Source organism: Anguilla rostrata, chromosome 16 (genome assembly GCF_018555375.3).
Source record: "Anguilla rostrata isolate EN2019 chromosome 16, ASM1855537v3, whole genome shotgun sequence".
In the NCBI taxonomy this organism is placed as follows: Eukaryota; Metazoa; Chordata; class Actinopteri; order Anguilliformes; family Anguillidae; genus Anguilla; species Anguilla rostrata.
The window spans coordinates 14,723,889-14,744,840 of NC_057948.1; the positions used below are offsets into that span (position 1 = coordinate 14,723,889).

At 41.2% G+C, this 20,952-nt stretch overlaps 1 protein-coding gene and 2 long non-coding RNA genes across 10 annotated transcripts; 1 reads left to right on the forward strand and 2 right to left on the reverse strand.

The window, feature by feature from the left end:
* Positions 1–739: 739 nt before the first annotated feature.
* LOC135241821 (AN1-type zinc finger protein 6-like) lies at positions 740–8,463 on the reverse strand. 5 transcript variants are annotated; one of them, XM_064312527.1, is made up of 8 exons: positions 7,991–8,462; positions 7,793–7,881; positions 4,527–4,684; positions 3,616–3,703; positions 3,356–3,417; positions 2,501–2,529; positions 1,739–1,843; positions 740–1,555 (listed from the first exon to the last, which is right to left on the reverse strand). In XM_064312527.1, the coding sequence occupies exons 3-8, from the start codon at positions 4,675–4,677 to the stop codon at positions 1,214–1,216; spliced, it is 777 nt and encodes a 258-aa protein (XP_064168597.1). In that variant the 5' UTR covers positions 4,678–4,684; positions 7,793–7,881; positions 7,991–8,462; the 3' UTR covers positions 740–1,213. The 5 variants fall into 5 exon arrangements, with proteins under 5 accessions (XP_064168597.1, XP_064168596.1, XP_064168598.1 ...); XM_064312526.1 differs by lacking the exon at positions 7,793–7,881 and having other exon boundaries at positions 7,991–8,463; XM_064312528.1 differs by lacking the exon at positions 7,991–8,462 and having other exon boundaries at positions 7,793–7,984.
* LOC135241823 (uncharacterized) lies at positions 6,808–10,401 on the forward strand. Of its 2 annotated transcripts, none has more exons than XR_010326129.1 (3): positions 6,808–6,954; positions 9,545–9,771; positions 10,226–10,401. It is a non-coding gene; the product is annotated as an uncharacterized LOC135241823 (long non-coding RNA). The 2 variants fall into 2 exon arrangements; XR_010326128.1 differs by lacking the exon at positions 6,808–6,954 and adding an exon at positions 7,542–7,676.
* A 1,814-nt stretch (positions 10,402–12,215) lies between these two features.
* On the reverse strand, positions 12,216–20,612 carry LOC135241822 (uncharacterized). 3 transcript variants are annotated; one of them, XR_010326127.1, is made up of 4 exons: positions 20,499–20,601; positions 19,652–19,724; positions 13,239–13,324; positions 12,216–12,351 (listed from the first exon to the last, which is right to left on the reverse strand). It is a non-coding gene; the product is annotated as an uncharacterized LOC135241822 (long non-coding RNA). The 3 variants fall into 3 exon arrangements; XR_010326126.1 differs by lacking the exon at positions 12,216–12,351 and adding an exon at positions 12,378–13,164 and having other exon boundaries at positions 20,503–20,612; XR_010326125.1 differs by lacking the exon at positions 12,216–12,351 and adding an exon at positions 12,378–13,164.
* Between the last annotated feature and the right edge of the window lie 340 nt (positions 20,613–20,952).

A 20,952-nucleotide genomic window follows, 5' to 3' on the forward strand; every position in this document is an offset into this window, starting at 1 on the left:
TCTTCCTCCACTTGATGTTTGTAATTTGTTTGTCTACTGGCTTGTGTAACTTTGTGTTTTATGTCAGGTCCCCCTTGCAAAAGAGATTTCGATCTCATTGGGTTTTTTTAATAAAGATTACATTTTTTTTAAAAGTATGAGCAGATCCGACCAAGGGCTAAGGATAATTCAATAGAGAGTTCGCCACATTGGCCAATTCTAAGTAATGAACAGAAACATCCAATTAATTTTTCAGCGCTGGAGCAGTTTCTGTGGTAACTAGAGGCCAGCTTGAGAGGTTCCCTGGACAGAGGGTAAGGCCACAGTGATCCCAGCTACAGAACATGCCAGTGTGACTCATGAATAAAGCCGTCATGTTCAGTCCACCTGACACTGTCGGGTCACTGTCTTCGAGAGCTCAGCTGTTGGACAGACCACAGCCCATCTCTACAGGTCGACATGCAGGTGTCTCTCATTCCATTTAAAGCATGGGGTATACACTAGAACATGCTGGACAATCACGCAACACGGACAGCAAAATGCAGTCACACCCGGCTCTGCGTAAAACGGCCATCCCGCAAAGTTAAAATGACCAAAACACCAAAGAATTCCTGGAATCTAAACAAGCTACTACTGGAGCGGTTTCACCCATGTGAACACAGGTGGTTACAGGCATATTCACAGGTATCAGTTTGTCATGAAAAGAATCCGTTCAATGAACATGTATGAACATTACTTGATCATGACCTTTCACAAAATGTAAAATGAGTTTATATTTTATTCAAGATTAAAGTTAAGACAGTGAATAAACCAATATAAATACAGCACAATTAATTTAAGGTCATACTTCACTTTGTGCACTCAACTAATCTGTGCCATTCACTGGTTGTGCATAGACGTTACCCATTACCCAAAACGAGCTCACACATACAGTATGTGCACATCACTCGAGGGCACACACGCATCACACACAATCGAACGCACAAATAACTATCAGACCTCACCCCCCCCCCCACACACACACACACACACACAGCATGAGATCATACACTCCCTAACGGCACAGAACTGTGAGAAGTGAGACCAAGTATGAAATAAAAAGCTCTTTGCCCCAGACATGGAGAGCACTGTGCTGTGAACCCAGGCTGGTCTTATAGTCCTGCTTCCGAATCCCTGTGTAATTACAATCAAAATGCTAGAGCAGTAACTCAATAAGCCCTAAAGTGTTGAGGTTTCACGAAGCGCAACACTGAGGAGGAAGTGAAGTCGTGTAGGCGCGCAAGAAGCTCTGGAACTCTCTAACGGGGTCCTCCTGCGGGCGGCATGATTCCAGGGCTCCTCGCACCCCAAAACTAAAACAAGCAGAACTGTCTTTAAAAAGATAAAGGAAAAGGTGAAACGGCCCAGAAACGCGCTGCTCTGCAGTTTCAGATTTTGTGGATTTTTTCGCCGACGACAACAGGGTTCTCCTTCCTGATCTTCTCTGCGGCCTCCGCCTTGTAGTCGAAGCTGCAGTTGTGGACGTCCGAGTACCGGTGGGTGCCGCAAAACACGTTTCCACACCGGCAGTCGAAACCTGCAGAGAAAGAGAGAATGCTGTACACCCAAACTCATCTCAGTCTGAGCTGCACTGCTTTCTGATCACAATCTGATTTATGCCAATGATGATTGTATGCGACTGCTACACGGCACCTTAGAGCTGAGAAATGTCTCGCATGCATAGGCGTACACGCACGCGCACACACGCGCGCACACGCACCTGTGAGGCCCACTTTCTTGCGGCAGGTAAAGCAGCGGCTCTTCTTCTGCTTGAGCTGGTCAGGCGAGCGCTCAGAAGCGAGGTCAGAGTTATCCAGCGCCGAGCCTAACAAAAGACAACAAGCATCACCTTTCAGAACACAAGCATCACCTTTCAGAACACGAGCATTACCTTTCAGAACACGAGCATCACCTTTCAGAACACAAGCATCACCTTTCAGAACAAGCATCACCTTTCAGAACACGAGCATTACCTTTCAGAACACGAGCATCACCTTTCAGAACACAAGCATCACCTTTCAGAACACAAGCATCACCATTCAGAACACAAGCATCACCATTCAGAACACGAGCATCACCTTTCAGAACACGAGCATTACCTTTCAGAACACGAGCATCACCTTTCAGAACACAAGCATCACCTTTCAGAACACAAGCATCACCTTTCAGAACACAAGCATCACCTTTCAGAACACAAGCATCGCCTTTCAGAACACAAGCATCACCATTCAGAACACAAGCATCACCATTCAGAACACGAGCATCACAAGCATCTCCTTTTCAGAACACAAGCTGCCCCTTAGCCTCGATCAGGCACAGAGCATCACCCAGGCCTAACTACAACACATACCCTGCTATATCCACATTCAGTATGTAAATTTCATATAAACTATAACCCTTACCCTGGGTTAAGGTGTCGGGGTAGGCAGTTATGGTATTTAACAAGAACAGCACAAGTTTAACACAATATGAACACACTAACCATTTCACTTTTGTTGTCTTCATTTCCTCCTAAACAAAGTACACAATTTTCAGTATTTACAGATTTTAAATAAGCTTTGGCTTGAGCTGCACAGAACCCTGGTGTAGGAGGGGAAATTAAATGGAGCATTACTCCTGTCTGTACAGCACCCACAGTATATCATCCATTTCACGGGGATGATTTGGCCAGTCAGTTGAATACTTAGACATGCCTGTGTGGGCAGAGGCGCCAGGCTTGTTTGCGTAGGGGGAGGTGAGGTGTGCGTCTGGACACGGACGCGAGTCATTTGCTAAGAGCCGCACTCACCACCTGCTTCTTCTCCCAGGGGATCAGTCTCCTCCAGCTTCCTCTTTCCTCTCCTACAGCTCAGCTCTGACATGGGACCTCCGCCCTCCTGCCCTGCCCCTGAGCTACCTGCGACCTCTGGCTGGCCCACAGTGCACTGTTCTCGCTCGCTAGCTACTCTGCTCTCTGCAGTGCAGCAAGATACCTCTATACAAATAAAGCATGGTCAGCCCTCGTTTCTTTCAACTGTCAGCATAACACAGCATCTGTTCTTAAGATCCCATTATACTCATATACTGCTGAAGAGATCATAGAAATGGATAGGGCTGCATCTGTGAGATGCCACCACAAGGCACATACAGCTCAGGGCACTGAACTGGGATGTCTATCTAAAAGATACCGAGGCATTCAGTTATTTTGGAAAAATGAAATTATGAGGATAGAATTTTATTTTAAAAAATTAATTGTGGAAACAACCTTGGTTGTGTGCGTTTGTAGTGGGTGTCTGTGTCAGATTATCTCCTGTACTGCACAGGTGAGTGTGTGAAGAGGGAAGCGAGGACTTATTACCCGGGGGTTCTGTTTGCAGTCCTGTTCCGTCTCTCTGCAAGGCGATATCTTCAGTGCTCTGACTGGATATGAAAACAGGGCCATTGACACAAACACACACACTGCCCACACACCCACAAACACAAAGCTCTTCAATCTAACAGTTTCAGCAGGCTGTGAGTAAGCAGCATGTTCAGCATTCTGTTTCTCTGTGCAGTTTCGGCCAGCAGTGGGCCATCTCAGCAGACCGCATCAGTGAGAACACACCACCAGTACTGTACCTGCTCTGCTCCGCTGTGGTGGCAGACTGTGCTGATGAAACCGCTACAGTACTGCTCTCCAAAGCTACGCTGCAACCATCAGACAACTCTGCATAAACAGCAAACACATACAATCGAATAAAACAACTTTATTTTTCCCTGGGAAAACTTCAAGTGAAGTTAAAATAAATAAGAAATGACCATTCACATGATACACAAATAAATAAAATTATTACAGAAATTTAATTTAGAGATTCCTAAATGACATGACTATTGTTAAAAATGAAAAATTTTGAACTCTATTTAGAAAATTCTGATAAGAACCTCCATATATAAATTACATTTTACAATTACAAATTACACAGAACCAAAACACTAAACATTCAATTTTATTTAAATGAAGGTGTGCGGTGTTGATGTTGGCACCAAGCTGTTGAGTGCTCAATCTGTTTTAAAGGATGGGGGCCTTACTCTTCTTCCTGATGGCATGATGTCAAACTGATGATTCAGATCTGAGGGAAGGACTATTAAACCTTCTCCTTTCTAGACTGCACGCTCGTCAAAACTGTTTCATAGTTCTTTGATTTTACTACTCAATAATGTCACTCATGCCAGCTTAGTTTGTCTGATGTTAGAGAGCCAAACCAACCTGTTAGACTGAAGTTCAGTGCCGATTGAGTTTGCACAGGAAGAACAGTCTTGCTTTACAATTGGCTCCAAAGCTCAGTTGTTTTGTCAGTTGTTTTTGCTCTGATTATTAGACATTTTACTCAACTCATTGAGCAGTTCACTAAGCCTATCTTTGCTGTGTTTAAACAGGATTATTTGACAGAAAGCATACAATCCTGCAGTCAAATCAGAGTCTTCCTGTAGATGTACAGGATTTCATACAGAGGCCAAACAGTAATGTACAGGTACAGGTTGAACCTCACCAGATGGATTGATCCTCGCAGTGTTGTTCTGTCTCTGCAAACAGTCTTTATAGCACACAGAACACATTCCGTTGGTCCGAGGGTTTCCATAGAATCCACAGCCGCTGGCACAGAGCACAGGCGCCTGCGTCTGCTTGGTCTCCTGTGCCATCTCCCTCCTGCAGGAAACACAGCCCTGCACAGTCACACCCCCGCTCTCTGTCCCACACGCAGGGCTTCTGCTTTTACCAAGGCCCAAAGCTGTGACACTGTCTCACTCCGAGCACACAGCCAGTCATTACTGAATGAGTCAGATTGAACCAGGAGGACACCCTGACTCACAAGCAGGGTATTTTTTCCAACCCAGCACAAATTAAATGTCTTCTCCATTTATTTGCTCGCATGCACCACATGGAGGATTTGGACAAACAAGAACAGAATGTATTGGACCTTCCTCCAATCCAAATACAAACAGCGATACAGCCACAGGCCACCACATAGCCACATCTCCTCAGGCCGATGAACTCCAACTCAGCTTCGTCAGGTCACAGATTCCTATCCTGGACTATTTGTTCATTTAACATGAAGCCAATTTACTGAACCCCACTTATGGGTCAGATTCAAGCACCTAGCAGACTCTCCAGCACCATGGTCATGGTTATCTGTGCACAAACTCACATCAGTGCTCCTCAATACACAATACTTTAATAGAGGCAAAACACAAATAGCACTACAGAGCAAGAATTTAACATTTCGGCTCTGAAACACACCTTCAACTAACAAGTTTGTTCATGGGACACTAGCAAATAAAATACATCAGCATAAGCTTAAAAAATTCTGCACTTGGGGTCAGTTAGTGACATATACTAGCTTGTGCGACAAAGGAGACTTTTATTGATCAGGAGAATTGGTATAATTAATTAACAGCTCGCTTTGGCCCATTAGAACCATTAATGTTCAGTTTCATGCATATACCGCAATACTGCAGCTATGATACACGTTAATTGCGTCAGATTAGCTAGCTACTGCTGTCCGTCCATCCATCCATTCATTATCAATACCCGCTATCCTGGTCAGGGTCGCAGGGTGTGCTAGAGCCCATCCCAGCGTGAACTTCAACCGTATACATAAAGGACAAATTAGAGGCAGTCAAAATATTCGGGGACACTTATTTTAATGGTGAATTTATTTTGATATTTGTAACTAATTAACATCAGCCATCAATAACATAATTACGTATGTCAATTCCGCTCTAGCTAATTGTTGGAAGCACATAAATAGCGATGTTGTTACTTTACCTTCGCCATTGGTTAATGTAATGCAAATTTGGTTAATGTAACACAGACGTTAACAAGTACCAAGCTAGTAGGCTAAATGGCAGTGCATTATAATGTTTAAGGAACTGGGCGTGCAATTCAACGATTGTAGCACTTCGGTTCCCAAGTGGAACGCTGCATTTGCATCATTGAGAACGTTACTTAACTTTGCCGGCGGAAAAGACCCAGCTCTATGGACTGGTTGTACAGACCGTGGAAATGTTACACTGTGTGAGGCTAACTGAGCAACAACACCAACTAAATGCCTAAAACATAAATTAAAATCTAGCTGGTACTACAATCTTCCAAAGTCACCCTCTGATACCTAGCGAATAGCTAAGGAAATCCAACTAACCAGTAAACATGCTAAACATAAACAAAGAAAACATCAGCTGGCAACAATAGCCTCTATTTAGAAGAAAAAAGATTTCAAAAACTACCAATTTAGCTAACAAACTGCAAGTAAACGACCATAAGTTGACTGGCTAAATTTCTTAGAAAGCAAAATATTAGCTAGCTAACCAAGTTACTAAACTATCTAAACAACAATTTACAACGGTTGGGTAATTGACAAACGGCTGACAGTCATTATTAAGTCAAACATATGCATGTCAAATTACATAGCGAAGAAAACCTATTAAAGAGCAGAAAACAGCTGAACTAGCTATTCTAGGCGGCTATACACTACTTCTATAACTAACTACTAAGCTAGCTAAAGTAGCTCGTTAGCTAGGTAATTTCTGCTAGCAAGATACATCACATCTAACATGCTAAATGAACATCCATTAGCAACTTCCTGTCTTGAAACGATGTGCTTTCATTCTGCTATCTATATCACAAACTGGATGGCAAGTATATCTTTGAAACAATGTATTTTTGGAGGAAAATACGCTTATACGTTTGTATGTTCATTTTTGATGAAGCGCGTTACTTTATTATCAAACCTACCGAAATATCGTCCGCAACTTCCCCCGTACTCCTCTGCTCTAAGTTCCTCCACTCATCTAAAACTGGAGTACCCTCCGAGTAACCGCCTACTCGTCAGTGCGATTGGCTACAGTTACTACATGCCATGCCCACGTCTCTCATGGTTGAAAAGGTGTAACGTCAATCATACCTATCCATTCAACAAGGTAGGTTGAGAAAAAAGGAGCCCTTTCAAAATCTGACATTTTAAAGCGAAAGTGGGAAGAGGGCAATATCTGTTTCTGGTTTTCATGCCAACTTCTGGCCTTAATTATTTAATTAGCCCTGATAATTACGCCATCTGGCACGTTAGGTCCATTTTTGGAAAGCGCATAAATGACAGCGGCATAATGTTCTTGTGTCCCTATATTCAACTTTTTTTTTTTTTTACAGTAATCTAATCTACATGTGAAACAACATTTGGTGTATATTATTATCATTATAATAATTATGAAGTAGCCTACATTTTGAATAACTTAGCAGGGATCACATGTAAGGGGTTAATGAATGTTTGCGGTTAATTAACTATAGCTGACTAACCTTCTGAATGAATGCCAGGTCATTAATTAACGGTTTAAAATAACCACTTAAGGACTTCATTAAAAAATGTAAAAAATAAAATAAAAATTTCCCCAAAAACATCCAGAAAGACAACTAGGTACTGTAGCTATACTGTGCTAATTATTATTCCAGAATAGCTCATTATTTCGCTAAGGTTATTAACAAACATCACACTCAGTTCAATTTTAGGCGGCATGGCATTGGCTACAATAGCTAGAGAAGCGGGCTTTGTAAAACAAAAGTAAATGGCTGTAGCCTAGCCTAGGTGAAGTGGGATTGCAATCAGTTCCTGTGTATAGCTAACAATACCCAATACGTTCTCAGCAAAGTAAGTAGGCCCTACGCGTGTGAAAATCTACCATCGGCTATAACGTTAGTTTTCACTTTAAAACTAAAGCAACCTTTAGAAAAAGAAAGACCAGAAAAGACACTGAAAGGACTTACCAAAGCTTTTCAGCGAAACATCGAGTCCAGTATCGCTAAATTAGGAAAGATACTTTGCCAGGTTGGCCGTAAACACGGCAATGCTACACCTTAGTTACAACACCAATGGAAAACACGCATCATTTCAAACTCCCAAACTGTCTGTAGCAACTGAGGACTCTGCGCAAGCAAGAAAACAGCAGTTATGGAATGAGTTACCTATTCTTGTCGGTCTTTTTCATGTTTATATGTCAAAGATATTTTGGCATTAACTATGCCACCACTCCCCACCTCCTCCCTGTTTGAAACTATAGGAGGCTAATGTTAAGTTTTTGTCAACCCTCACTGTAACCTGGATGGCGGCGTCATCAATGTTCTGGAAGTAGAATTCGATTAGCAACGGTTGGATTTATTTCTCTACGAATACTTTGGAAGGTGTGCATGGACTTTCCCCCCCCCAAATATTCGGACTCCTGTCTGAACGCCGTGTGTCGTGGTCCTTTTCTGGTCAGGCAGGAAAGACGTCAAATCAGAAGTGGTTGTAGACATGCAAAGGTCAAATCAAAGACCAAAAAGAGATAAAATCTAAAATATTTTTCTGTTGCTTAAGTTTTACATATAATGCCTAATTGCAGCAATTAATAAAACATCAAGTAAACTGCTGTGTTTACTTGTACAAAGGATTGGAGTAAATCGAGAGTAAAACCACGAACGTTCTGGATGAAATTATTGATCGTAATTTGACGTTTCAGCTTTGATATAAAATCTTGCAGTGCCATCTAGTGGCAATAATTAGTTACGCAAATAAATGAGGTTTAACTATATCAGAAGTATGGTTAGCCTACTTGATGTAAATTTCAGTCTGCATAATTCATTTTTAAGCAATTATTCTATAAAATATTAAACCCACATAAATGAACATTTGTAGAACGACATGTGATAAAAGTTTGCGGAAAGTAGGCTATTTGATATTTGGCTTCACGTTAGTCATAGATGACTGAAGGTGGAATGGTTTTCAGTAAATTACCAGGCAATTTTTAATCCAATAAAGGTCCTGTATTTTTCAGTGTTTGCCTACATGACAGACGCTGCCCGAGAGATAAAGAACAAAGTGTTGCACCAACAAACTGATCTGATATTAAAACTCTGTCTAACTTACATCATTTAATCCTTACGTGTGTCGATGCAGTGTTACTTCTGTGCTAATAGTACGTCCGCTGAAACGGTTTGCGACGGCAATATTGAATAGTTTGTAAAGCTCCTTCACGCTGAGGATATGTCCAGAAGATGGCGCTGTAACGCTTCAATGAGAGAACAATAGACCGAATTTTGTATTTTGCATCTACATGGTACAGGAGGCAGAAAGGAATATCTGAATTGCTTGCTTTATACAAGTGAATACATTAGCTTCAAATTACAGTCGTAGTTTATCCAAGGAGATGTGCAACATTCTCGTGCCAGTAGCAAAATGTATAATGGTTTTAATAATCAATTTATTTGTTAAAGATTTATTGTTCATGCTGGCTGGAAAAATCAAATATGAGCTGGAAGGCGGTGGGTTAACCTGGTTTACCCATCTTCATATTTATTCACCACATGGAAATAAAATAGTTTATTTTTTAAATTTCTCTGTTTGATTTTATTTTAGCAGAGCATTGTATTTGAAAGTCTGGTTTCACAGCATTATATTTTGAATGGGAATTTGACAGCCATTGCTGTCTGTTCTGTGCTATTATTCTTATGACATGTACTTTATGCATCTCACCATGGCAGCTTTGTAGGTTACCCAGGACAAGTGTGCCAGAGCATCAGCTGAATGAAAGAAGCGCTATGATATGGGCATTGGGAATGTGTGTGAAGGAATATGTGCCATGCTCTGCTCACTCTGAAAAGGCTGAGGGCTCCAGTGATGCCCTGTGCCTGGGGGCCACATTACACCCATACCTGTCAGATTCTGCAGTTGTGCTGTAGGCGTGTAACTGATTCACCTGCCCTGCAAGGTAAATACCCTCTCTCTCTCCCTCTCATACACACACATTCTAAATTTACTTGCTTACATTTTGAGATAATTGAAGTTAAAGATTTTGCATTTTTGCATTGTAAGCAGTTCATAACCTCACAGCTCCACAACTCTGCTAATAAAGTAACATGTCATCAGCAAATATGGATTTTTTTTCATAATGTTATTTGTTGTGATGCACTCCAGTCCATTTGTACTGTACACACTTACACATACACATACACATACACACATTTAGACCTGGGGGGAGTGCCTGAGCATAATGTGTGCTGGCTACCTGCTATAACATTACAGAGAAGACAATTAGTAAACTCCCTGCTGGCCCGTGAAAATGGAAGCCAAGATGTTTCCTCCACAAAAAGGCATTAGGGGCGATGGAGCAGCCATTGCTCTAAAGTACCTATGCAGCAAGTGCAATCTTCCCTCTCATTCAGATTCAGTGCACAGACCAGGGAGAGACTGTGGGAGGACCCAGGAAGTTCAGAGGTCACAGGCTCAGCACTGCCTGGCTGCTGATCAACTCCGTATCTGCAGCATCTCACTGGCTGAGAGATGGGGGATGGGCCCCAAAGTCCACTGTGCATAAATAAAAGCGCATCAAAGTAAACAAGTTTAAATTCTGAATGCATTTCTATCATTGTTTCTCCATGGCTCCTTTGATAACTGAAGGTGCTTTTTGCATGGACTGTTTTTCACATAGGCATCAGGGATGGTGGGGTATATCTTCTCTCTAGGGGTTTCGTCATACTTGTTCCTGGTTATGGTTATACACTTTGTTGTACGTCGCTCTGGATAAGAGCGTCTGCCAAATGCCTGTAATGTAATGTAATGTCATATAAGTGGGGCAGGATTGAGCCTCTACAGCTGGTGCTGTTTGCTGAAACGGGTGGGTTGTGGTGGGGGTAGTTGTTTTCTCTCTCTCCACATAGTGTATAATGGACAAAAATAACACAACACCAACCAGAGATCAGACTGACAGAGCAGCTGCCAGCTCCTCAAAACAGCTATCTGCAGCCACACTGGCATCAGTCTCTTACCATATCCCATTGCCACCTGCAGAGGGCACTTTCTTGCTGCTGGATAATATGGAATGGGAGGATCCAGTACAGTCCACACAGTACTACAGGAGAGCTATATTTCCAAAAAGAGGAAAAGAATCACACAAATGGTAGGCACATGGTGTGTCATTGGGAGGAAATAATGCAGCAGTACTTCAAAGAAACAGCAACTTAAACCCAGCAGCAGGACATGGTTAAGTGTACCCTGCCAGACTGCAATCTGCCAGCCATGGGACAGTCTGAATTTGAGGTGAATGCCTTTACTGACTACTGACTGAGCCACTCAGCAGCTTGTATGAGGGAAGATTTTCAAGTAAGATATAATGGAGTCTGTGTGAGATTGAGGATTTTAAAAGGAGTGAGGGAAGTCGGTTGAGGATGAAGGAGTGAGCAGAGGTTGGGTTAATTTCACACATGTCAGTAAGCAATCATTTTTCCTGAAATCACAAATCCTACAATGTGTCTCATACTATAGTCATATTTTTTCAGAAAAGAATGATGGTCTATGAAGTCTAGTTTTAGTAATGGATAGACTTGACAGTTACATATCACTTCCACTTAGAGACACACAAAGAACGTGTCTGAATGAATTAATTGTTCTGTGGATTGTTCGTTTAAAAAAGACTTTCTTGCAGATTAAATCTTTGTCCTGCAGTCTGTAGTCTGAAAGCAAAAAAAAAAAAAACACTCCCATGGGAATCTGTGTTTAAGTGCTTTTCCATCAATATACTCCAGAACACAGGAAATAAGTACAGTTCAATTACACCCTAATCAGTCTGGAGGAAAGGTATGCATAATGCTACTTCTTAGTTTTATTCAATTATTAATGAATGACAGAATTCTGCTTGTGAGAACATTCTGCTTTTGAAATATTGATGGTGATTGTGTGGGGGAAAACTCACAGGAGCAGAGAACTGGCGTGGTTTCTTTTCACAATAGATCGTTGTCTGTCATAACAGACAAGGACCATTGAATGGAGATGATTGTGTATTGAAACAGAAGTTGATGGGCTTGGGATGTAATATAATGCTTAGCGCTTCATCTCAATCATTCTGAATAGTGTTTTGTCTTAGGCTGCTGGACCCACTCATTCAACTTCCCAGATTGTGGGAGTGAGTAGGACACAATTTCATTAATATATTCTGTGTATTATTCTGTCATTCTTCAGAATGTGGTTGTCTAATATTTAGAGCTTAGATGTCTTTTTCATAACTGTTGCTTCTAACCAAAACTACAACAGGGCATGGAACATGTGTTCAGTGTGTTATATGCTGTGAAGAGCTCTGAGCACAGATCTCACTGTTTTCCTCCCTCAATATACTGAACTTTTTCTGGCACGGTATCTTACTGAAATGGGACTGGAATGGCACTTTTAAAATATTTATTTTCCCAAGCACACCCATACAGACTAAAACAGGAGAAAGGTGAATACTCCAAAAATAACACTTTCTCATGGATTTCTTTTCCAATGTGGAGTTTCCAGTTGAATCGAAGGGCACTACCTTGAAAACATAAAAAAATAAAACAATCTGATGTTTTGTCATAGAGACCCCTCATTATCAGGATTACAATAAAACTGTGAAGGGAGAGAAGCGTCAGGGACTACGTAATGAGGAACCTTTCGGTTTGGGGAAGGTACACATTTCAGAGTCAAGGTGTTTTTTTTAGCACATACAGGAGGACAGAATTATTTATTTTCTGAGAGACAGCTTCACATAATTTATGTAACAGTACATAAGTTATTTCTTATTTACATTTAAATTTAAACATTTATATTTTGTAACTGAAATGATGAGGGACAAACAAAAGCAGGAAGAAGCAATGTTACTTAAATCAAATTTCAGAGAGATTATTTCAATCAATTTATCATGTCCATTTAGCTACCTGCCATTTACAATCACACTTTAAAGTAGGTATTTTCCAGAACAAATAAAAAATAAAACCCCATTTTAAGTCAGTGTGAGAAATAACTAACACCAGAGGCCTCTATCTCAGCAAACTGTGTTTGAATGGTGTTTTGTTTTCATGGCAAATTGGTATTATTACAGCTAATATATGAAATCTGAGGGGAGAGAAAATCCCGTCTGACAGCTGTTAATGTAATAAGAGCTCTGCCGACAATCAGTGGCCTGGTAACATAAGCCTTCTGCCAGGCACGCAGAGGCCCAAAGCTACTTGCAGCCAAAACACACCAGCTCAGGCCTCCTTTCATGATTTCACAAAAACAGTGCAGCACAAAATGTCCATGTTTATATAAGACTTGGAGCCGGCAGCCAAACTGCTTGAGCTGAGTCTTTCAAGGCCTGCTGGAAGAGCTGTAGGTGAAAAATAGAGAGCTTCTGGAAATAAATTAAAACTGCAAATATCATAAAACTACAAAAAAGCATACCTGAGTTTCACTCCAAGGGAAATGAAGGTGGACTGGCTCTGTATTCTGGAATCCCTCTGGAGGTAAAACAGAATCCCAGCATTCCTCTGGGGGTAGGAATGTGTTAAGACATAATTTTTTTCAGTGTTTTCCTCTTGTTATATGAATACTGCATGTTCCTTGACCTAACTTTCAGGGCAAACTTGTAAAATTTTCACAGGATCTATTTTGTTTTTTTTACCACAGAAACATAAAACATCAATAAAAAAATATAAAAAGTAAAAGAGAGAGAACGGGTAGTGAAAGAAAATATAAGCAGCCACATTTTGGAGGAACTTTGAGTTCCTCTTACAAAATGGGTTTTCAAGTCGTAGTTTCAAAAGCGATCTGTCACTGTGGTGGGTGCGTCATCCCAATGCCTTGTGAGGGACATCTTTAAAGACTGATTCCCTATTGCAGATCACAGTCACCTCCATATTTTCAACCCAATACCATCAAACATCATGTCAAATATTAGATTATACCTTCATTACCATATGTGCTGTAATAATCAATATTTTGTATGGTGTGGTTATTCTCATGATGTTCCCTCAAGTCAATAAATGTAAACGTTTCCAAAAAAGCAAAGAAAATGTGCTCAAAGTAAACTCTTTCTAAAATCAATGAATTAATGTACATTCTGATGCTTGTGAATCCTCACTGTGATGTTTCCTTGTAACATTGGTTAAAGGTTCTTGCTGCTTCACCTGATTTCTGCTGTGACAGCCCATGTGAAAAATAGTATGCTGATGTATACCTGAAGTATACTATTTCATGCTTATACCTGAAGTATAATTGAAGTTTATATCAAATATGCTTAGTATACTATTTTTCACATGGGAGAGTGTTAGATGTCTGTACACGTTTATACTGTGTGTGTGCCTTCTCTGCCTGTGTGACAGAGCTGTTAGTGTTCTGTTACTCTGCGCTGTGGAGCTGTACTGTAAGTGTGCTGTGGAGCTCACTATGCTGTTACTCTCAGTGCCAGAGCCACAGTCAGCCCTGACAGAGCTTTCTTTTCACCCAAGCTCAGCACAATCAGAGTAATCTGACTGGCTGATTCAGGATTCACAAGCTGCTTTGTCCAGTAGATAAAAGGTGCAGGTCAGTCAAGTCATAGGCATTCACTGAGGTATATTCAAACCTGCCACAATGCCATCCTTTACGGAAAGTACTGGGGGAAAATGATTTAGCTATTTATGGAATGACTGTCCTATAAAAGAGTGAATGGATGAAGCTCTGCCTATTAATTTCCAGATGCACTGTGTTTACCCATCACAAAAATACCCTAATACTCCCCAATACCCTACACCCCAAGTTCTATACCCTACATCCCTAACACAGCAGCATGGAATGTAAATTTAGTATTAATTCCTGCAATACATTTTTCATATGTGTCAGTGATTGCACACAAACACACATGCGTGCATGCTGTATGTTCACACACTCTTGTACACATTTACTGTACACACATACATGCATTTACACACACACACACACATATATATATATATATATATATATATATACACACACAGACGGGTTACAAATTAAAGTAAAAATGAGTGGAGAAACAACGAATGCTTCCATGGAGGTGTACTGCATGATAAAATGATACAAAATTAAGCAATTAACATCATATCATGCTCTGTGGCATGTATAAAAATGCTGAACAGGCCCATTTGACTTGGATTTTGGATCAAGATGGCAAGAAGATAAAATCTAAGTGACTTTGAATGAGAATTCATTATTGGGCCAAGGATGGCAGGAGCTTCAATCAGAAAGACTGTTCAATTGGCTAGTGTTTCAATAAGAACAGTGACTAAAGTGGCTCTCTGTATTTACATCTATGGGAAAGATGGCAGTAAATAGGGTCGTAAATTGTTGTCAACAACGCATATTCGATGACTGTTTTGCTTGTGCATTAGTGCCATATGAAGGGGAAAACAGAAGAGCAACTCCTCAGGTGACTGAAAATGTCAATGCAGGACATGATCAGACTATGTCAGCAAGAACAGGCTGTCAAAAACTTCATAGTGATATATTATAGTATGATTGCAGTCCATAAGCCACTCATTACAAAGACAAATAGACATTTGAGAGTTCAGTGGTGCAAAAACCATTTGCACTGGTCTACAGAGATGTGGAGAAAAGTGATATGGTCAGATGAGTCATCCGTCACCATATTCTTGACAATTGGGCATGTACATGTGTGGTGTACACCAAGAGAACGGTACACACGCACACACATGATGTTACACTGTCTCATTGTTATACACTGAACTTTTTAATGCTTTAGTGATACCTTTCCTCTGAATTGTTACGCATCAGCACTTGGGAGATCTCCTGGGTTCCCTGAAGCCCAATCTACTGACAGAGATGCTGAGTGTATTAATTATGCAGAACTTTAGTGAGGACACAGTGTTCATGATCATCTCTGAGCAGCTGCCCTCTGATTCCATTCCCTGCAGGGAACAAATCATGAATCTCCTCATGTACGGAAACATCACCAGTGGTCACAAAAAGTTCTCTTGCACTCACTCTAATTGAAAATTAATTTTGGAAAGACAGTTCGTTTTGGTTGAATTCTGCTACAGCTTGCAGGGAAATGGAATGGAAGCTAGCAGGACCAACAGTGGGGAAATGTGAGTGGATGTAAACTATCATTAACACAGAGCTGTAACATTGCATTGGTCTATTGGTCTATTGTACATTTTAAACTTTGTGAGAACTTACACTATTTCTAACTCTTCTACTTTACACCGATCATGCACAGTCTGTCTCAGCTGAACATTTTGTTCATATGGGCTAAAAAAGTATTGTTTCTGAAACAACATTTAAAGGGACTTGTATCAATTTCCTTTCTATAGTAAATATTTAATTTAGCCTAGAATGAAAATAAACATTTTTTGGGTCATTCTGAATAATTCATAGAGTCATTATAATATTTGCAATAGGATTTATTCATGTTCACACTGGGCCTTTTCAGTATATCTGAAAAGAATGAAAACAATCAGAAAAATGTATAAGCAGGAATAACGGTCTGGATGAGAGATGGAGCTACAGAGTGGATTCAGTCACGCTTGTCAGTTTAACTTCTCTGAAACGGCTGAACAAAATTAGATTTTTCAACTTTCCAGTTTTCTGATGGACATACAGCATTTTCACTTTTGTTCTGGCGAGAATAATTGAGTTTTGAGTTTGTGGTGTAAGGTATATTTTTTCCAGCCTGAGAGAAACTGAAAAGGCTGCAGTCAGAAAATGCTGCTCAGAGCTGTTCTTGGATCAGTGACACCCTCCCTCCCTCCCTCCCTCCCTCCCTCCCTCTCATTCTAAGGAAAGAATCTACAGACCTGCCCTGAAATTCATTCACATTTAATTGCATTCAATTATGCTCCAGAAGTGCCGAAGCTATAGAACGGTCATAAAGACCCCCCACACTCAAAAACACGGTTAACTCTTGGAAGCAAGACTTTTCACTAAACAGATTGATTTTTGTGCAGAACTTGTGACCAGAGTGCCTTTTTTCACATTCAGACAGCTTCTCCGTACTTCCCTGAAACATGAGCTGGAAGCGTGCGTGCACAAGCAAAATTAGTGATATCCACAAATACATCAAACCTATCATGGTCCACAGAAGTTGATGGGTTTCGGGAAGAAATTGATTTTGAATCCGGATGTTGTGCCAACTATATATCACAGCAGCGAGCATTGTAAATTTACATATTCATAAATTCTGGCATTCTCAATGAAGGTAAAGGTGTATAGATGCTACTAAGCCATTTTCGGTAGGTTTCAAAATATATCTGGAGGGCTACTTAAGTATTAAGCTACAGGGAAAAATTAGATGGGTATCTGTGCTACATACAGCAGTACTCCAGTGTTCTTAGTATTAGAGCATTATTACACCAGCGCTAGATAGGGGTAGTGCAGAGTTCTCCAGATGCCACTCAGGACTGCTGGAAACTCCATTAGAAGAAGGATTATGTTGCTGTAGATATAAGAGGATGGTGTGTAGGCTGTTTCACCAACATGGTGGCCCCATACCAGGATGGTATGCCACAGGTTAGGGGCGTGTGATTTTTCCAAGTATGAATTTAATTAGCCAAGTATTCCTCCAAACCTGAAAGCAGCCATCTGGGTACTGCTGATAGGCTAAATGAGACCTTTTCTTTGGCAGCAAGCTGAAACTAATCAAACACAGTGCTCCCTCTTTCCTCTCTGCAGGTCTCAAATAAGGACGCAGCTAAACCACGACCAATATTTCACTGTGCTGAATGCTTGATACACGTGTTTCATTGTGAGTGAAACAAAAAACATCAGGGCTTGACTGGGGGTCATGCTAGTACCTAGTTGTAGGCCGCCTGAACCTCGGCAGGTCTCAACATCACTGGAAAAATGATAAAACCTTTTTAAAAAAACATCAATAAGGGGAGGTGTGAGGTGGAGGGGTGCTGGGAACAGTAAATTACACAAGGTCTTTGTGCAAGGTGATTTTGTAAGTGTAGAAAAAAGTATTTAGTTCAGCAGATTGAGATAATGGGCATGTTCAGATAAGTGGCTATGTGGAAATGTTCCCTTGAATCTTTGTGTAAAATTCAGACAGATTTTACAACTGGTATGCAGGGTGACTCCTTAATAGAGTTGAGAATCAAAATTTATTTCAGGCTAAATGTTGCCATTTACTTCATCCGATGTTCTCTTGACTGCATTGTTCCTATGGATACATTTATCCCAGTAGGTTAACTGAGTACTCAGATATCCTTTCCTGTGACATCCTGGGCAATCAAAGTAGGAACAGAGTGCATGGGACTGTGTAGCCAATCAAATGTATGAGATGGTTAGGTGAGAATTTGGGCAGGACACTGGGGTTAACACCCCTACTCCTTCAAGAAGTACCATGGGATCTTTAATGACCACAGTAAGTCAGAAAACTTAGTTAAATCTAAAGGATTGCACATTCTACTGCACAGTCACCCAATCACTGTGGGAGTGGGGGATTGGGTTTATATATGGCACCTCTTCCAGCTGCAACTTTATTTTTCCAGCCACATACTAACCAAGCCCATATCTGCTTAGTTTCAAAGCTTTTACATGAAAAGCATGCTGGTTGGAATGGTTGCTGGGAATTGGCTGCTGGAATAAACATCTATATGCACACATGCACACATGCACACATGCACACATGCACACATGCACACATGCACACACAATTAAAATCCAGGATTTGTTGTGGTTTGCAGTTTGCCCTGCCTGCCTTGTCATCACATGCTCCTCACTGGATTCTCCGGCTTCCCCATATCATCCTGCTCTGCCTGCCAGCTCCCAGCCCCCTTCCCCACCGTGCTCTGCCTGCCAGCTGCCTCCTCCTCCCCTGCTATGCCTTCCAAGCGCCACTCTCAGCATAATGGATAGTTTAATACATACAGGAAATGGATTCAGACACTCATCTACTATGGAGAAAGTGCTGCCTGTCTCCGTCTTGCACTGAATCCCTCATGGATACTTACACAGACAGGCCTGTCAGTGAAATGGCTTCACCCACTTTCAGTTGGGCACTGGGGACTGCGGGAGCCAGCAGTTCCCAGAAACCTCCACTGTCATTACTTTAGCAACAACAACAAAGAGGGTTTTACACACGTCCACCTGAAGACAAAGTATCCCCGGTTGACTTGAAAATGCATTCAGACCTAATCTGTCTTCTTGGAATGAAATATGCTGGAAATCGCTTGCATTTCGTAAATGAGTGATGATGCCCAGAGACCACTTCACAGAGCTGAAGAAGGCAAACCAAAATACTCTGAACATCAGCCTTTTAGGAGATTCTCATTGCTCTCGATAGGAAACAAGGAGACATGAGGGCAGTGGGATGGTTGAGCACACCATGCCATGGGGCGGGGATGGGGTCAGGATGGCGACAGGGGGCTACACTACACACATCTGGCTTCGTCTCCCTGTCTGAGAACACATTTCACTCCCCCCAACCACCACCACCACCACCACCACCACTCGGCCATAAAACACCTGATGCCATGAGATCACTTTCCTTGAGCTGCATTAAAGCTGTGAGCAATGCTGAAATCTGCTTTATTCAATCAAACCTGTTTGAATATCTGTTAGCAGAGCACAGTCACAGCTGCTGATAGGCCAATTGAGACACCAATGCTTGAATATATTACATGCTCTTTCTGGTTACAGACCTGGCATAGCTACAAAGAATGGAGGCAAACATTTCAAAAGATTGTCGTAAAATATGACATTTCATTTAAAGTGAGCACAACATTCCAGTCAACCACAGAAACACAGCCTACACCATGAACATACCTTCGAGCCCACAAGACAACATCAAAGTGTCCCTCCAAATCCCAGCACACAGAGATCCCTTCTATACTCACCCTTCTACATGGGGATGAGAACAGGTTCCTTTGCCTCTATGATGCAATATGAAACACTATAGCAGGAAAAAATCTACAGGGTAAAAAACAGGATGGAGTCAGTGTGATGCTTTAAAAGAGGTCATGTTCCTTTTTTGTTTCTGAAACCTCTTTTACACTGCAATACATTACAAACTTCTAACTTCTAACTTCTTTAGAAGATGTGCTTATCCAAAAAAACCTACACAATTTTAGTGTCTCCTTATACAGCTGAATATATGACGAAGCAGCCCAGTACCTTATGCAAGAGTACAACAGCAGTGCTCTACCACAGAATCAGACCGGTAGCCTTCAAGAAATAAGACCAGTTCTCCAACCATTACACTACACAGCCACCTTCATCCAGGGTAACAAGCGATGCTAAAGTGCTCATCCATCAATCCATCCATACATCACCCAGTTGTTTATTGACTGAAAGAATTCAGGTTAAGCACCCTTTTAATTGCTGCATATTGCTTTCAAATGAGGATGGAATTATCCTCTATTTGAAATCTATTCCCCTAAAATGACTGTAAGATTTATATCCAGGACAGAACCAAATTGTTTATTTAAATCAATATGTAACACAATGATGTGGACACTGAGGCCAGGCTATTTAAACATTTAAGGGCAGTACAATTTACCCTCAGCAACTTTATGTTTCATGATAATATTAATAATCATAAATCTTGGAAAATCAAAATCATGTTTGTTTTCAAAAAGGGGGATGCTAATGTTATGATGGCAATATCATGGAGGCAAGGGGTCAGGAAGAAAAGAAAAGAAAACACAGGATTAATAAACAGAAATATATCAAATCTGGGATTACCTACAGGGAAGAAGCTCATGCGCTGATGTTTATGGCAAGGAACCCAAGGCATCAGCAAGTTCATCACAATCTCCGATCAGGTTTCACCAAAGGCCATGATCACAATGAACTAGGCTTTTATAACAGGCCTAATGGAGTCAACCAGCTTCAGCTGTACTAATTAACAATCACCCCCAGCTGTGCACGCCTGGGGGTAATGCTGTCGCTGTCCATGGTGCTGAACACTTCTCCTCTTCATTACAGACAGCAGGAAGCAGCTAAAGAGGAGGAGACATTTCTGCTAGCATAAAACTATATTCCATGAAATATGAATTCACTGGGTGCATACTTTCTATGTCTGAAATTGCAGACGCTCTGGCTTTAGCCCAAAAGCTGAAAGCATATTCCCTCACTTTCCAAAGGAGCAGATGCTCCAGCTAACCAAGTGTGTGCTTCCTTTTCTTTGTGATGGCAG

Bases quoted from the DNA above. Each gene is read 5' to 3' on its own strand.
- LOC135241821 (XM_064312526.1), bottom strand. From the start codon at position 8,013: ATGAAAAAGACCGACAAGAATAG. The intron at 3,418-3,615 runs GTACAGTACTGG...TTTCATATCCAG, and splicing joins ACCACAGCGGAGCAGAGCAG to TCAGAGCACTGAAGATATCG. The intron at 1,844-2,500 runs GTTAGTGTGTTC...GTCTTTTGTTAG, and splicing joins AAGACAACAAAAGTGAAATG to GCTCGGCGCTGGATAACTCT.